The sequence below is a fragment of the Gambusia affinis genome, linkage group LG20 (assembly GCF_019740435.1).
Source record: "Gambusia affinis linkage group LG20, SWU_Gaff_1.0, whole genome shotgun sequence".
NCBI classification, from domain to species: Eukaryota; Metazoa; Chordata; class Actinopteri; order Cyprinodontiformes; family Poeciliidae; genus Gambusia; species Gambusia affinis.
Genome location: NC_057887.1, coordinates 13,138,026 through 13,156,216, shown reverse-complemented (window position 1 = coordinate 13,156,216; position 18,191 = coordinate 13,138,026). Strand labels below are relative to the sequence as shown.

The 18,191-nt window shown below is 38.2% G+C and overlaps 1 protein-coding gene across 2 annotated transcripts in view; it reads left to right on the top strand.

Annotated features, from left to right (window-relative positions):
• The window catches only part of LOC122822861 (corticotropin-releasing factor receptor 1), an 83,939-nt gene that overhangs the window by 33,734 nt on the left and 32,014 nt on the right, over positions 1-18,191 (top strand). For both annotated transcript variants that reach the window (XM_044101861.1, XM_044101862.1), the window contains one exon: positions 12,598-12,683. In XM_044101861.1, the coding sequence (XP_043957796.1) occupies positions 12,598-12,683 (86 nt within the window). The remainder of the gene's footprint in view (positions 1-12,597; positions 12,684-18,191) is intronic.

Sequence of the window (18,191 nt, the reverse complement as noted above, 5' to 3'; positions counted from 1 at the left end):
AACGAGGTGGTGGTAATAATGTAATAATAAAAAAAATCCATATACCTGGAACTTGTTTTAGAATTTTCCTATGATTTGTGAACTGTTTGGAACAAAGTTTTGCTTTTGGAAGCAGCATTTGTTTTAAGATAATGATTTTTTCTTATTAATATTATTATTTTTTTTATTATTAAATTAATTGTAACTTGACCACATGGTTAGACAAATTGGTTAGCTATGTTGCCGGCAACCAAAACAGCAGCTCACCTCCCTCAGTGGATGAGAAGTTTCAGTTTTAGGTTTAAAAGGAATTTGTTTTCTGTCATAAGGAAAGTTCACATCACCACAGAACTTCTTTCCCTTCTTGCAGGCAATGCATAAATGAATCAATGTAAAAATCCAAATCCAAAGAAGTCTGCAATGTAAGACAGATGCTGCAGTGTGGATCAGTGTGAGATCTGCAGCATGCTCTACTGAAGCAGGTAATGCTTGCCCAGATAAGAACAAACACCAGCTCTGCCAAAAGACTGTCCATGTCCAAAGTTGGTACAGCTGGACAGAGTTTCTCTCTGGAGGTCTGGAGGCTGCTCTTCCCTGCAGAGTTTTGATGTTCTGCTTAAACACAACTGATTTCGACTGATGCATCTTTAAAATGCATCTGCTCAGCTTGATGTCCTGCTGAGGAAGTAATAAATCAGTTGAATTATGTGTGTTGGAACAGCAGCACTTCTAAGGCCACAGCTACACTTCTTCCTTGAATGCCATGTTTCTTTAGTTGGGGTCGCTAAATAAGAACATTCTGAAAATGACAGTTATATAAATATTTTGTTTTTCCTTCCTTTTTATTACTTATTTTTTGTACATAGATGCAATATGAATGTGTACTTCACAAATATTCAGTTAGTCAAGTACAATCAGTTGTAAATGAGGATCAAGATGGACCAGCGGTGCAACCAGAGTCTGTTGAAATGGAATATGTCAAGCTACATAGATTTACCTATTCTTTAGCCGCCAAAGAAAATGTTAAAAGGATTTTTACTCAGGGATTTGTTGCATGTGTGAAGAGACTAGAAAACTAGAATTATCTTTAGCAGCAGTAACTCTGGAAAAGTTTTCTCTGTGACCTGTTCGGTCTCTGACATCGTTGTGGGAAAGAATTTACTCATCTTTCCAACTTTGCTCCAGTTTATTGAGGTTTTCAGAGGTTTGTTTCTGCTCCACAGCATTTTAAAGAAATTAGTTGCGATTTTTGCATGGGCCATTACAACACATAATCTTTTTCTCTCCTGTTTGGGATCGTCATCCTGTTGATGACCCAGTTTGAGACCGGATTTATCTGTCAGATGTTCAACTGTCAAATAACTTCATACATCACAGTGTTAATGGATGGCATCTTTACGTGCCGTTGCTGGTTTTCTCGAAACACGATTCTTTGCATCATGTTTAAACTATCAGTCTCATTTGCATGCAAGAATTAAACTGCCAAAGTTTGTAAATAAACTAGGAGCAGTATCTCGTTTAGACGAGAAAATGTTCTCGTTATAGCGAGATGCAAAACTTGTGAAAATAAGTCTTGTTTCTTATTAAAAACAAAATTTATTTTCTTTCAACGAAGAAAGGTGGTAACAGTAAAACAGCAACACCTATTAACATTTTGAAACGTCATTTAGAAGAAATGGTAAGAGGAAAGAAGGAGCTCTTTCATGCATTTTTAAGAAGTTATAATCAGTCAGAGGAGTGCAATTTTGTCTCGTTAAAATTAGAAATTTTGTCATTTTAATGAGTTTTTCATCTCTTTATAGCAAGGTTTTCTCATTTTAATGAGTAACTTTCTGGCTATTGAGAGATACTGCTCCTGAATTTATTTCCAAGCTGTGGCAGTAAATGTTTCCCTACAAATGAGACCAAATTAGAGATGTATGTTTGAACATAATACAGTCGCATGTTTGGAGAAACCCAAAATCAGCATAAGCATCAACTCATTGTACAATGATGACTGTCAGATGTCTGACTATCTGACAGATGCATGCATTGTTTCAAACTCTGATGGTTGCAGCGTTGTAAATCTAATTTCTGTCTCCTTATTCTTTTAGAGAGAAGAGGTGTTTACTTTCAGCCATGGTCAGATTTTATTTAATAGTTATAAACTTTAATATGCAACCTGAAGTTATTGTCGCAAGAATCTCATCTTGAACAATTTCCAGTGACCATAGATGCACTGATTTTTTGGAGTAAAACAAAATCAGATGGCAAAAATAAAACATTAAAAATAATAAAACATTTTAGCAGTAAAGTTACTTCCTGTCCAACCTTTTAACAGAGTAAAATACCAAAATATTTTCTGCACCAGCTAACTTTATATACATTCACAGGCGTGGCTCCAGCTAACATACATGTTGTCAGAATGTTGTGAGGCAAAATGTAATTTGTGCTTTAATTAACATTTAAAAGCTAATCTCATGTTATACAAATGCCTGACTTTGAAGAAATTATAAAATAAAAATCTGAAAAAAAATCTCTCACCTCTTATTTAAAAGCTAGAAATGATTTTTAGCATCTTAGATGACCTGAAAATAGAAAATATCAGTCTGATTTAATGTTCCACCCTGAGGTAAAATAAGTTTTCTCTAGTCTATGTAAATGTACTGTAAGTGCCTGAGTAGTTTAGTCATTTTCTTTTCTACTTGAGTCGGTGGGTTATTTTGAACAAACATCCTCAAAACCACTTTAACCTTTCTTGTCATCTATGTATTTTTCTAAGTTTTTTCTGACATTTGTATCCATGTTTGCTGCCTCCCCGGGCTCTGCTTGATGATCATTTGTTTGTGTGTCTGACTCATATGAAACGTCCTGTATGCACAAGTAAACAGAATTTGTGCATACAGATTCTGTTTGTATAGTTTGTTTTGCCCCCACAGATGTGCAAGAAACACTGCAGTTTGTTCTCAATTAGTGCAGATAACGTGTCCTTTTCGTCTATGCTGATGCGGGCGTTAATTAGACCCCTGCTTCAGATGCGCAGAGGAGGAAGACGCTTCTTAGCTACAGCCATTGATCCAATAATATTGGAGCGCTAAGCCACTGTGACTAAATTTGGGTCAGCATATTTGCTTGCAAGGAGCGTACAATTACAGCCACACCTCTGCTCTGTTCTGCTTTTTTAGCTGCAGAGGCAACCCTCTGTCTGAGATTGTATTTGTTACCAAGCAGCTTGTTTATTTGCCCAGAATGTTGTTTAGAATTAAAATACAAAGGGGGATAATTTGGGCTGTGCTTGTGTGGCAAAAGCATGTGCTCCAGTAGGATTTTTAACCTTGCTCTTGTCATACACATTATCATATAGAGGCAGATAATGAAGCAAATATTATAAGTAATATTTACTGTGTAGCGTGCATCTCCTCAAATGAAGGAATGCGGTGTGAGCCATCTCAGAGTCTCTGGAAGCATTTTGGGGTATTGTGATTGAAACTCTTGGCAGAAGTTTGGATTGACAGCAGCCTCTACATAAAATCAGCAGTGATTTTAGGGACCTTGAGCTTGCGACCCCGTGCAAAAAGACTCTTTACGATGCTGTCAGTGGCTCACATCCTGTGAGGACTGCAGGAGAATGGTAATAAAGAGGTGTTACTGCCACTGTCTCAGCAAAAGGCACAGTGGGAAATCTTATTTCATCCATGTTGCATGGCCAGTTGAGAGCATGCCCTGTAAATTTAATAAAGTGAGGTCCAGTTAACCACAAAACTTCAGGGCTTAATCTTTAACTATGTGCAAACAATGTATAGCGTTATTGTTTGGATTACTAATGGAGATAAACATTTTGTTAAATTGACTAGTTTATGTGTTTTCAGTAATTCTTCTAGATGCTTCTTTGCATTCTAGCATTTAACATGCTACAATTACAGTTAATTTACCTAGCTCATTTTAGCTTAGCATAGCACAGTGGAAGTGTGGCTTCACAAAACACAAACACTGTTTGATTTGGCATTGTACAGAGAAAGTTTAGCTTAACATATTGAATATATATTTTGGCACAGCATAGAGAGAATAGATTTGTATGTCATGTCATAGTGCATATACAGTATCAAGCAGTGTAGCACAGGGACTCAAAACAGGAAACGCTCTCCTGACTCCTTTTTACTTTAGGCTTAAAATCTTTCAAAGGTTCAGAGAAATCAGAGATATTCATTGTTCACAGTGGGGTTGGTTATGGTCAAAGAGAAGAAATGAGAGAGGTTATGACAAAGGACTTTCATTCAACCTCAGGGCCGTTGTGACACGTTGATCAGTGGAGGAAGCTCTTTAAGACTCTCCTCCATTCCAGTGTTGAAACATCTATGGACTGTGGAGACGGCTGAGGCCATGCATAGCTAAATAAAATGTCTCAACTGGCAGGTACCAGGTCTGGCTCAGAGATACTAAATTCATTGGACATTGTGGGGCTGTCATGATTGATATGCCTTTTCAATCTCAGCCAATGACAAAGTTTCCATGGCAGACCAGGGTGATGTTTTTATTTGGAGCCTTTTGAAAGGAATTAACAGAGGAGAGCAATTACACTTTTTAGCTGCTGTGGAAAAAGGATATTATGACTGACTCTCAAAGCTCGAACTGACAAAGAGCAGTGTCGTTTTTCCCCAGGTTGTGAAACAGGGAACCAGACCGTTATCCTTGCAGAGTCGATGAGGGGGTCATGGGAAATTGATTGCCCAGTCCACATGTGTTTCATGGCTCTGAAAAATGATTTTGACCATACTCCCCTGATGCATCCTTTGGGGGTTTGCTGCAGGAGTTTGGGACGTTGCGGTCCCTTTACAAGCTTTCTGTCCCTGATGTGCCAAACCCAGAGCTGTGTAAGCATTCTGGATATTAAGTTCTTCATAATGCAGGGTGGACTCCATCAGGGCTGCTTCTGGTTTCAATGGACAAAATCTCAAGGAATAGTTTGGTTTGAGAACCCCTGGATCTTATAGTTGCTGTTTCCAGATGTTGTGGTAATGATGGCATCATCAAGCTATGACCTTCAGAGTTCTGTGGAGCAGTTCACAGTTGACTGACATGTTTATTTGATTTATTGGTTATTTAGCTTATTATGTGGAATGTTTTCTGTTTTACTTTTAGTAGAGATGACAAGCTTGACAAAACTGTTGGGTCAGAAGTATTACTGTTGTGAAGGCTCTTTCTAAATCCAGCTAATTTGATTCAGCTGTTATGTGCACTCGAACACATGCTCGGCAAATTCTATTAGAAGTAATGATTAAAGGAGACCCATTAAGCAAATTTTCTTTGCACATTTTGTACTTCCATTTGGGTCTTTACTGCTTCCAGAAACAGTCCAAGTGCTAAAAAAAAAAACAAAAAAAAACAAAAACAAATAAAAGAATTCACCCAGCCGCTTTTTGGCAATAGCTAAATGTTTTCTTGGTGACAGGAAAACAAACCTTTTCAAAAACCTCCCAATTATTAAGTCACAATGAGTGGGCACTGCTCCTCACCTAGCAACCACAGCCCCTTACCAACCCCAGCACAGCTCCGCTCACTTCATTTTTTGAAGATGAGCATGTTTACCCAGTTGGTTCTACCACTCTGTGCGCTGTGCAATGGCTGCTGGAAAACACCCAAGTTTTGTTGTTGTTTTTAATGAACAGCATGTGTCCATGCACATTTTTCCAGTCACAGCAAACATGACTGCTTGGCTTCATTTAACTTTTCGATGGCAATGTCCCATTGAGACATTGCCAAAGAAAATTCTACTTTGTGCAAATCTTTTCACAGGCTATTTTCAAAACAATCGCCAGTACATGGGAGGATTTACCAGCAGACTTTGACTACCCCTACTGCTTGTTGCCAATCTGCAGATTAAAACCCTCCTGCAGTTCTAGCTTGACGTTCTGGAAGAGCAAGACAGATGTCACACTTGGACAACAGGAATGCGATGGGGGTGTGCCGTCAGTTTAAGAAACCATGGATTCTGCATTAATCCTAAGATAGTTTCCTCTGTACTTATTAATGAACATCAAGGTTCATTAATAAGAATATTTAGTGTTTGACCTATAGAAGGTCTCAGCATTTTTAGAGTGTGTCTCAAATATTTCCAACTTTCTCCTATTTGCATGTGGTTCATTAAAGAATACTAAGACTTCTTCATCTGTCTTCAAGATACAGATATTGGAGTATTTACAACCACCAGGATCAACAGTCTCCGTGCATCAATGGGTAGGATCAACAGGCCGATGGATTCTCCGCCAAACTTGTCACCATAACTTGGAGAGGACGAGTGAAATCAAATTGTGTTCACTATAGAATCTTGATTTCGCTGACCACAGATGGCCCTTGTGTGTATGCATAATGTGGGTTGTGGAGAAATTCATCATGATTGCTTTGTGCATCAAGATGTGGGTCAACCTCTGGTCATGATTTGAGGGACCCTGACAGCACAGCGCTACGTCAGTGCCACCCTTCATCCACATGTCTAACTTGTGCTGCAACAGCTCCCTGGTAGTCTTTTTAACAAGGCACGATCAGCAAGGTCTCCCAGTTCTAGCCAGATCAAACATCTGTGGAATCAGCTCAGACCTGAACACTAACCATCAACCCTCTGGATATCAAAGGAGAGTCACAAACGCTGTGGGCCAACTTGTCACAGGGCAGGACACAGTGGTTGTATCGTACCATTCTGCATTGAATCATTAGCTTGTGTCTGTTCCTGATTTGATGCAACAATACAGACTACTGATGTGCTTAAAAATTTTAAATAAAACTAAAAAAATCTTCTTATTTAGTATTTCTAAAAATTGGAGAAGATATTTCAAATATCAACTGTACCTGAAATATTTTGCCTTTATGCCTTCAGATCAAATTGATTATGTCTTCAACTCTTTTTGTAAACACCCTTTCCCACCTAAGCATTTAATCATGCTGTATTATTGTAGTTGTTTTGTTGGTTGCATTTGTTAAAAATCAACACAATTCAGTTTAATCACTTCCTGCTTTTGCTTATCCAGAGAAACTACCTCGATATGGTTAAATTATACAATTACTTTTGTTAAAATCCTGTGGGCTGAATTTGGTGTTTCAGTGTGAGCTCATATTTTGAGTGGCCAGATTTCTGAATAATTTTCCGTTTTACTTTAAAGCCTTAGCTAAAATGTACTAAGGCCCATAAAGCACCGAATTGTCTCTAGGGCTGGTTTATATAATTCTTCCTTGTTTTATGGATGTATAATAGAATTTTCTGGATACAATACTGAACTTTTCTCCCTGGCGATAGTTTCCTAAAGTCTTACTGACCCCATGCAAAGACAACCACAACAGATATGTATCTCTTTCATAATTCAGTGCTGCCTGAAGGCTTGGCTGGCATGGTTGACATTCAGTATTTGTTTTCATGCTTTTCCCATGTGCCATGTAATGACGGTTCTTTTAATTAATGTGTTAAGCAAAACATGATGAAATCGGTTTTCACTGGGATGCATTCATTTCCTCACACAAACGTTTGTAGCGACAGAAACCTCTCCCCATCGTTCTCTTTATAAAGCTCAGCCTTTGTTCCATGTTGTTTTTACAAGCAATCCTGTGACTGTCCTGATGCCAGTTAATATAATTACCAGTGAGATTTTCCATGAGACGTTTTTAATTGCATTACAAAGGCCCACTGCTTTCTTGTTTCTGTCTTAAATATTTGTTGACTAAGCGACATGAGAATCTACTGTATGCGTGATTCTTTTATTACTTGTTTTCATCACTTTATGTCAACTTTTTTATAAAGATAGAGTGCAAGGTAAGCCCTTTTTTTCCCCCCAAAGCCTTTCATCATCACGGGTTATTGTTTTATTTTGATTCTTTGGGGGGGGGTTCTTGCATGCTCAGAGTTTCCCTCTTTGCAGAAGTAATCAGTTTTCATACTAAGACCTGTGAAGATGCTTAAGATACTGTGCTTGAGAAATGTTTGTGTATCATTTTCCATGCTTACTGTGTCACCGCTTCCTTCTATTTTGCTTATCTCAGCCCAATGTATTCTAATGACACATCAGCTCTCGACATACATCGAGACACTGATATAAATCTTCCTCCTCACTTTCCTTCGTGAAGCAGCGGAGGTTTCTGAATCACTCAGCTCAGATCTTTCGCATCTGTAGCAGCAGGAAGCATCACTAATTGTATAAGCAGCAAATGAAATTGTTGCCTTTGTCGTTAAATCAATCTTAATTAGCTGTGGCTATTAAACCCTTCTCCTCTCTTCAGATGTAAGCTGTCAGACAATGTCAAAAAGAAGAAAGACCACTTTATTACCTTATTACATATGAGCTGCGTAGGGGAACAGACTGCATATACTTAACTGCTATAAATCATTCTGAGAGCAGTGCCAGGAAGAATTCATTTCAAGGTCTCGCTGCTTTGTCTGAAAGCTTCAACATTTGCTCTTCAAAGCTTCTGGCTGCACGATCGGGACGTCTTCGAGACTTGTTTAAAATTATCTATGGAAAAGAATGGGATGGAATTACAAGTTAGCAGGCAATGTATTTTACGTCATTCATTAAGCAAGAAATTGAAACAAAAAAATGCATTTGTAGCTGAGAAAAAAGTAAGGACCCCATTTTGCAGCATTTGGTTGAACTAACTTCAGTGAGCTGATTTTTTTTTTTTTTTTTTTTTTAGCATCAAGCAGTCTTTGGCACTAGTGTGAGAATTGCTGTCAAAGAAAAGCTTGTCCCATTCCCTGTATCTGAAGGGTTTTTTTGAACGTACAGCCTGTTTGAAATCCCTGCAGAGTATCTCAACGAAATCATGAACCAGGCCTCCACCTAAACCTTACATTTTCTCATTGCTTTTATTCTCAAAAGTTGTCATGTTTAATGATCCAGTTCTGCTTCAACTTTGACCTTTTTGACAGACCTCACATTTTCCCCCATTCATTTCTGACAAGGTAGAATTTATGGTGCATTCTCTGATTGAGAGCTGGCCAAGTCAACCACCAAACATTAAACAGCTGCTGGACAGATCATAGGAGGGTTAAAGTTTATTTCAAACATTTCCTCTGGTCTGATATCCAGATAGTTAAACTCATCTGTCCAAGGACGATTATTCCAGAAGTTCTGGTTTTGTTCTCTCTAGGAAACTTACTCCATGTTGCAAGTTTACTCAGAGACTCTCAAAGCTCGTTGCAAACAGTTTTTATTTTGACAAAACTGAATTATCTTTAAAAATTAAGAGATGCAGCATTGAGTGGTATAAAAGTATATATATATTTTTAGCAAGTTTTCTCTCTCTTTTTCATTTTTAATTCCTTTTTTGTAACTTGTTGACTTGCGGCTTCCAGCAGCCATGTGCTCACAAACCCTCTATAAAAAGAACAGTGGGAACATTTTAAAGACTGCAATTTGCAGTGAGTTTAAAACTGTGTTTTTTAAGAGTGCCACACCTTGAAGCCATTTTCAAAACTATCCTCTGTGACCTCATTGATGCATCTTTATACATTTACTTCTACACAATTGCTCTGCAAGCCAGCTTTGTTTTTCATTGGGACACAATGTGACTTTATTGCTTCGACTACAATATATTTGCATGAAGTGTGAGCAAGAGCCCCGAGGGCAGTTGTGTACTCTTTCAATGTTATGCAAATGTGGCTTGAGTAAAAGGTGAAAATTAGAGATTTTATGGAGAACTGGTCTACACAGAAAATAAAAGCTGAATTAAATGGATTTTTCTCAGGGAAATGAAGTGGTTACAAATTAAATATAGATTTTAAAAAAACACAGGTCGTAAACTTTTATAGTGCACTTAAATCTTTTAAGATACCCTTGAAAGTATTTTTAAAACTAACTTTATGAATAAAGTTTTTGGTTTTTTTCAGACCAACGAGACAACGTTGTTCTGACTTTGACGTAATTCTCCACAGGCAGATTTTAAAGCTCTCTAGGATATTGCATTTGTGGTCTAGGGAATATCACAAGCCAGGTAATCTTGATTGGGTCTGACAGTCCCTTTACACTGTCAACCTGCTATTTTTACTCAGCTCATTGAACATTAATGCCCTAAGGCAACGCAATCCCATTTTATCTCCTGCCCGCCCCAAACATTTTTAGTTATTAAAACATGCATTCAGGGTCATCAGCCCCCAGCTCAGGTGTCCACCTTCATACTGATGGGAATTTTTTCATATACACTCCTAAAGAGCTCATCTCTGAAGAAGATGCTCTTATAAAGCTATAAGGTTGTAATATTTCCCGATTTTGATATATTTGAATTTTTTAACCACAACCTTCCCTTCTGCAAGAAAAAAAAAAACAAAAAAAAAACGACTATCTGTCACCGGGAAGACATTTGATGACCCATGGAGACGACCGGTCACAAGCTCAGGGTCCGAATTGTCTATTAAACCTCTGTGAAAAATATCCCTGTGCAGAGCGACGCATCAGTTGGTCTGTTTTCAGCGTTCACTGGCTGACAGAGAACCTGACCTGAAGATGAATAATCCCTCAAGCCTGTGCTGAAATTTTTATGCTGCAGCCACGTAACATTATTATGACAGAAGTAAGTCAGCACATGAAGATTGGACGTAGCGCTCACGTTCACACCCCTTGAAGCCCAAGAGGGACATTTGCTCCCTAGCAGCATGACATTTATGATTATATCTGGAAAAAAAGATTGATCAGTATGAGAGCAAAGGGAATGAGTTACAGTAAAATCTAAAGGTTACATCTTTCAGATGGTTTTATGTCATTTCTTTATCTGCTTTAAAGAAGAGAAATTGCTTTTTCTGCATTCTAAAAATGTATTCTCACTTTCAAACCCATTTAATTTAAAGGAGCAGTGAAAAGTTGCATCACCTTTACAGATTTATTCTGGTTTTGCTTTTTTGTCAAGAAAAATGTATTATTTTGGAAGATAACCACAGAAAATATGAAATGTTTTAAAATTATATTTCATTTATATTTGAAATCAGTTATTTGTTAAAGCACAAATTATCTATTAACATGTTTTTGAACAGCCAAGTACAATTTCCCACATGTTACTTGCATAGACATGTCTGATATTAATATTTTTAGTGGCCTGAAATGTTTACGTGTGACTAACATGGAAAGGCAGAAGAAAATTGCAAAGGGAAAATACATTTCAGGCCCTAATTAGCTAGTCGTTCACAAAATACCAGATGCAGGAAGTTACTGGTTTAAAACTGAGGTTATATTAAAAAAAAAGTTGTTCTTCTTATTTAACTTTAAATTACTTCTCTCCATGCCTTTGAGCTCCACATTGTCCTCTTTCATTTCTTTCATTTAATGCATGTCCTGAGCTATGATCCAGCAAGTCTGCTTGAAAAATTGAATTTTCCTCATCATTTGTCACTTCTTTCATCACAGCTCCTTCCAATATTCCAGCTGCTCTATCAAGTGGTGTGTAGCATTTTTATTTCCTGCCAGAAAATAAATAAAACCCAAACTAATTATTTGACTTTGGTCTTCTTTTTTTTTTTTTTTTTCCTCATTTAACTGTGTAGATGTTTTGGGAATATGTTGACAGTAATTGAGGCTAATGTGACGCGGAAATACATGTTTAATGTAGGTCATTTGAGAATAAATCAGGATGAAATGTACAATGTAACGGCAAAATTGAGGCACAGAGTGGTACACTCCCCTGAGAGCAAACGTGTGAAAAATCACAGCTTTTACAAATACCTCTAATGGCATCTCTTCTTATTAATATCAAAAGCAGAAAAAGGTCACAGTGACGCAAAGAGCGGAAAATTCCATTTACAGACTTAGACAAATGTAGATGTGTAAAAACACACAAAAAAATATTCCAGTACCATATCTAGTTTATGGAAAACATGTGCACAGAGAAAATAAAAACTGAATTAAATCATTTTTTCCTCTGGGAAATTACAGATTAAATATAGATAAAAACCCAGGTTATGAATTTTATTTTAAATATACACCCTTTGAAATCTGTTTAAAATGACAGAATCAGATTTTTTTTTTTTTTTTTTTTTTTTTATTACATGGTAAGGAATCCGAATGTAGCAAATCTTAGTTTTTAGCTAAACCACCAGAATCTGGGCTGGTTGAGGACCCATGTCCATCTTACCAACCAATTGTGTGGGTGCATTTCCCCTCCAAATTTCCTGGAGGAACATTGCTAGATTGCATGGCATCATGAAATTTCCTATACCGGAACATTTGAAAGAAAATTGTGTGTTTCAACAAATTCAAAATTTTAATGCTTACAACCAAGAAAACATAAATGACTAACCTTGACACCAAAATATCTCATTCTGGAAACGTGTGGGCTAAACTGAAGAGACGAGAGCAGATAAAAAGAGCTGAATGGTCTAATGATGCATCTCTCCAAATGTTCCTACCTTGTGAAGTGTTGTAGGAGAATACTAAGAGCTGTCCCATTAACAAAGATGTTTTTCTGCATTGTTCATTGGGAGATTATGCTGCTGCAAATGAACATAATTTTTCTCAAGACTTTTTACACATCTTTACAAAGGAGTGCAATCAAATTTGTCTCTTGGTGTGTGTTACATTTCTAAGCTAAAATATTACTCAAACAGAAAACAAGTCACTTCGACCCTTATTAATAATCTCTTGTTGGTTTTTGTCTTGCTCTCTGTTTCAGACAACGTTTACAGGAAATGTCTTGAAAATGGGACGTGGGCGCTGAAGGGGAACTACTCCATGTGTAAGGCCATACTTCATGAGGAGGTAAGACTTGACAGGGTGCTGTATGTATGCATGTGTCCTGATTAATGGGGCCTTTTGGAGTTTGTCTTCAAAGCAGGGACCCTGCACTTTAATCAGAAAAAAATAAAGACAACAAAGGCAAGGTTAGGAGTGGAAGGAGCAGTTTGGCTCCAGGCGTATTTATAGTAAATATGGACTCAGGGTTTGGTTTCTCAAAGATTGCATCCTCAGAGACGCTCAAGGGGGGGATAAAAAGTCTAAAAATAAAAGCATCGACTCTGTATCGCCCATGAGCATCACTGGGAGGAATCTGCTTCAAAGCACAATGAGTGAATTTGAATGTGCATTGTAGGATGACTTTAGAGTCATCTTGCCTTGGTTGCATGACTTGTTTCATGGGTTAGTGGGAGCTCCTACCCCTTTTCATCGACATCTTTCCTTTTTAAAACAAATGAAAATGTTTCTTGTTTAAATTCCATAAAATGAACAGCAGGAGTGATAATTTTCGTCCTAAGTGTTTTCCCTAGAGAGCCGCATGAATTCTGCTGCTCTTATCCTGCTATGTTCCAGATTTTTATCCCTGCGCATGTTGCTCTTATCTATTTGCATTTTTTTTTTGGCTCTGCCTCCACCTGGATGGTTCATTGTTATTACGTGATGAGTGCTTATTTTAATTAGGACAGAGCTACAGACTGAACACTCTGACCCAAATCAGGCTGTGACAATTAGACGTCTGATGGATTTGTGCTGTATGTAAAATACAGAATTACATGATGGAAACATGTGACTCGGCGAGTTTGCTTTGCTCCGCCCGACCATCTGTTGAATCCAAGTTTTGCACATGCAGGCTGTGCAAATAGCGTAGGTTTACTGAAGATTATTCCTAAATGAGACAATCTTAAGTCTTGCATCAAGTGAAAGTGGTGGGTGCTTCCCTAAACCATGAGCCACTATTTACACATTTTCTGCATCCAGAAAAGGATGCGCTTTAATAAGCGCAAACTTTAAACATTTCCTTCTTCTCTTTCTGCTTTTCCCTTCAGAAGTTGCCACAGTAAAACATCTGTCTCCATTTAGTCATATCCTATGCATCCTCTACCCCCACACCAACTAACTCCACCCATAAATCTCCTTTTTGGTTTTCCTCTTCGCCTCCTGTTCTGTGTCTCCAACTCACCATCCCTCTACTAATATAATCATCATTTCTCCTCTGAACATACCCAAACTATCTCAGTCTGGCCTGACTAACTCCAAACAAACATTTAACATGACCTGATGTGTTCATTCCTGATGCTATCCATAGACGATGCTATCCATGTTCGTCTCTCCCAGAGAAGCTCAACATCTCGGGCTCTGCAACCTCCAGTGTTAATCTTATGGTGTGCCTCTTCTGTGAATTTTTCCAGAAGTTTCACTTGTTGGTTATGTGCCCAGTCAGGCATAATGAGGCAGTACGTTGTTGTTTGATTCACTCATCTATCAGAACTATTTAGAAGTGGGCAAAATATCAGCCCATGCTTTGCCTACCCACAAGTTACAGTAAGCTAAAACTGGAAGTGAAGGGTTTTCACCGACAGGACTAGAGATTAGAAACTCTACAGATTCTCCTTATGAAGAGAAGATGTGATCTGAGCAAAATGAAGAGTCATTCTTCTTTAGAGCAGCATCAACAATCAAAACCTATCACAAGATGTTCTACTCTAGAAGTTCAGTTCAGCTTTGAGCACACTCAGAAAACGTGGTAAATATTAGCTATAATCATTTTTGGGAACACTGAGGCATTCCAAGGCGGGAGCCGGAGAGAAGAAAGTCCCTGCTTTTTCTTCTTGCAACAGTTTTGAGGAGAGGGAAAAAAAAGCAAATACCAGAATTAAAGGCAAGGAAGTAGGTGGAACAAATTACTTTATTAAATTAACCGGAAACAAAAGGAGCTGCCTTAGCAGTAAATCCAGAAAAAAAAAAAAAAACAGAGCTACGTGGGGGATGAAACAAACCATTTAAGTATAGGACCACTGAGCCACTGAGATGAGATGAGCATCTGACTGAATAGACTGAGAGATTTAAAGAATAACAAAGGACAGGTGGGCTGATTAGCAACAGACCATCTGTGCAGAGATCAGAACGTGAGAAAGTAAACATAAACGAGCAAAGAAAAGAAAACAGGGGAACAGAATCTAATCAAAAAGATAAAATACTATAACATCGAATAACAGGACCGAACTTAAAGTTGCTTCAGTCTCATCTCCACTTATCTCAGATATTACTGTCACGTTTGTTTGGCTTTAACAACTCACCATTCACCATCCTAAATTCCCATCGTCTGTTTTTTTCCCTTCAGGAAAAGTGACTTTAATGAGTACAGTGCTGCTCTTATTACTACCACCATAGAAAATCAGGCATCTTTTGCGGATCAGAGGTCGGATGAAAAGGAGATTGTTCTCCAGCTCTCATCTGATTCAAGATATTCCTTTGGGAAAATTGCTGTGTGGCAGTCATCCAAAGGGTATTGATCAACTGTTGATTTAATGGCACTTTCCCAACACATGAATTGTGAGCGCCTTAACCTCACAGCTACCTCTATGACCATAAATCAATGATGAATTAACAGCTTCTGGTTGCAGGAGCAGGGCTGTGGAGGTGTGCAGGATGTGACTCTAATTCAAAGAGAAACCTCACCCTAGTAGTTTATGGGGTTTTTTTGCAGATTCAAAGCGCAAAACTAGCAACATTGGCAAAAAATACAAGATCACTGCTCTTGGTTAATGTTCGGTCAGTCTTTTTCTTTTGAAGCTGGAAATAATCACATAAATCACAGCTATCTACTGAACTTTGGCTGTGACTTTGAGAAGAAAAATTCAGGAACTAAAAAGCACCAGAATTATTACTTTGTTGCATTTTTCTTGGCTCCTGTGATAGCTTGAATTCTTTGAGTCATAATCTACAGCAATGCAAAATAATATTCCTAATTATTCCCATCCTAACCTAATCATGTAGTAGATGGCAGCTCAGCTTTGTGCGATGTTGTGCAAGGTTTGTTTTCACCGAAAATATTAACAGTAAACCTGATCAAAGCACCACAGTAACATACAGCTGTGGATATGTGGTTGTTTGTGAAAAATTTTTATTAGTAAACTCAATAAGAGAGGATTGCTATTTGTTCCTGTTTTCAGAAATGTATTTTAATCCTCTTGGGTTTTTAAGGCTGCTGATAGAAATATGTTTTGCAGTCCTGAAGTCTGGATGCTGACCTGGCCACTTCACAACCTTTATGTAATTCTTCTTTGGTAGCTGCTTTGTTGGCTTAGCGGTGTACCTTGCAAATTTAATTCAAAAATACTTTAGCTATCCCAAAGGGAAACTAAGAGTTGTTTTAACTCACATCCACAGTGATCTTTCAAGAATCTCTGTGAATGGTTCACATTGATGCTGCACAGTAATGCTGTGCTGTGCAGTAGCAGTCAGTATCGCAGCAAATCTGAGGAGGCCTCTGACTGCAGACTGTTGCTGGTTGACAGTGTCATGACTCAATTTCCATGGAGCAGCAACAACTTTCCAAAAACATGTCCTTAACGACTCCATCAGTTGGTGGCAAGCACTGCTAATCCACCTCCTTTGCTTTTTCACTCCTCTTTAAATCTCTGGCCGTGTGGCTAGAAAGTCGGGCAGAGAGACGATGGAGATGGGGATATGATCAGTGGAAGAGATAGTATGAACTTCCTTCTTCCAATGACGTTGGGTTGAGTTGATGCATAATGGCCTGATTTATGACTAATTCAATCGCAGCTCTTTCTCCAAAGCCATTAAAACATAGTCTTCTTATCAACAAAATCAGTTTGTTTCTGAAGTACAACTGTAGTTGTTCAGGTACTGTGGGCTATTTTAAAATAATTTATCTGTTTTGGTAATCGATGGAAATGCAAATTCTGATTTTATTTTTTTTTCCCCCATCTACATATGGTATTCTTAGGCTTTATACAGAGCTGTGCAATAGTTGAATCATAATCTTGAGTACATAGTAATATAGGGTGTTTGCTATTGAAAGTACCAGACACGGAGATTCAGCATGAGAGCAATATTTTTTGTTTGTTGGATTGACTTTCACTCCCCTTGACGTAACAGAATTTGCTGGTTTAGTTGCAAAAGTTCAAATTTTGAGACACTGCAGGTCAGTCATAATCAATATTGCCCAAGTAGCATTTAGCAATGTTACTGTAACTCCATTTTGTCCTGATCCGGTACTGTGCAGCACTATTTTTGTGTGTGTAAAATGATAACGTTTGCCCCATGTGATATGCAAGAACTGTACTACAATTAGATGTGTGCAGTGTGGTTTGAAAAGCCTAAATATTGAGCTATTAAATAAATTTTTTTTTATTCGTCCTCTAAGAGACAGGCCTTCATGTTTCCTGTCAGGGGTTGTATGCGTTAGTGAAATCAGTATCTGCTGGTTTATGGACTGTAAGAAGCGTATAAAATATCACCTCCTTTGATATTTTTATCCTCTCACTGCAGGCATGACCTTTGGTTGGAGCCATCAAACATCTGTTGAGATGTGGAAACGCTGTTCCAACTGAAACCTGTCAGTTAGGGCTTTAAAAAAAATAAATAAATAAAAAAGTTAGACTCTGATGTTCAATCGATCCAGACAGAAGATGGATATAGAGTGTCTGACCTTTGAAAATTGTTTGTTTTTTCCTGCTTTTGTAGCCGTGAAATAAATCACCAGCTGCCAGCCGCAGAGTGACTGACACGAGGGGGAAGGAGCTTCTCTGTGAAGGTGTTTGAGTCGGCATTTTTAAATGGCTGAATGTCAGGGGCATCTTAGATCTGAGCAAACGGAACCAAAACCAGTCAGAGGACGACACGTCGGTGTTGACTTTGATCCCTCGTTTTATTAGTTAAGGAAGAAGTTTGTTCTGCATGGGGCAGAAAATCTCAGCTACACTCGGACCCTTTAATAGTGTTGTCAATCGTTCCACATGAACAACTAAAGCGATACCAACTCAACAATAAGCTGACTGCTGCAGCAATATGTACTAGAGGAAGCAAATATTCAAAGGTCCTTCTAGGCAGACAAAATGAGTGGATCAAACGCTTATTAGGAAGTTTGTTTGAGAAGTAGATAAAACCATTACTCCCTTTTTGGTGCTGCCTGCGGTTGTTTTCTCAGTGTCTTTGTGGTAGACAGAAAGTGTGTCAGGTTTAGTTTTGCCTCTTGTGGCCCACATACTTTGATTCCTGAGGCTGGTGGTGAGAGGGTCTTATATTATCCTCTTGTAGTCCCACTCCTCCTCTTCTCTCAATCCCATCCCTGGTCTCTGCATTTAAAAAGCCCCCTGTGTTCTTGAGTTATGTCCTGAAGGGTTACTCAGCCCAGCACAAGGCAGTGTCTGGTACTGGACTATTTAGTGTTTTTCAAGAAGAAGACCACCCTTCCTAACTTCGGCTTTCATCCCATAAAACTGCCAGAGAAAGCTGTGCTTAAAGAGGTGTTTCTTTACATAAGTTTATTGAAGATCTCGTGACTAT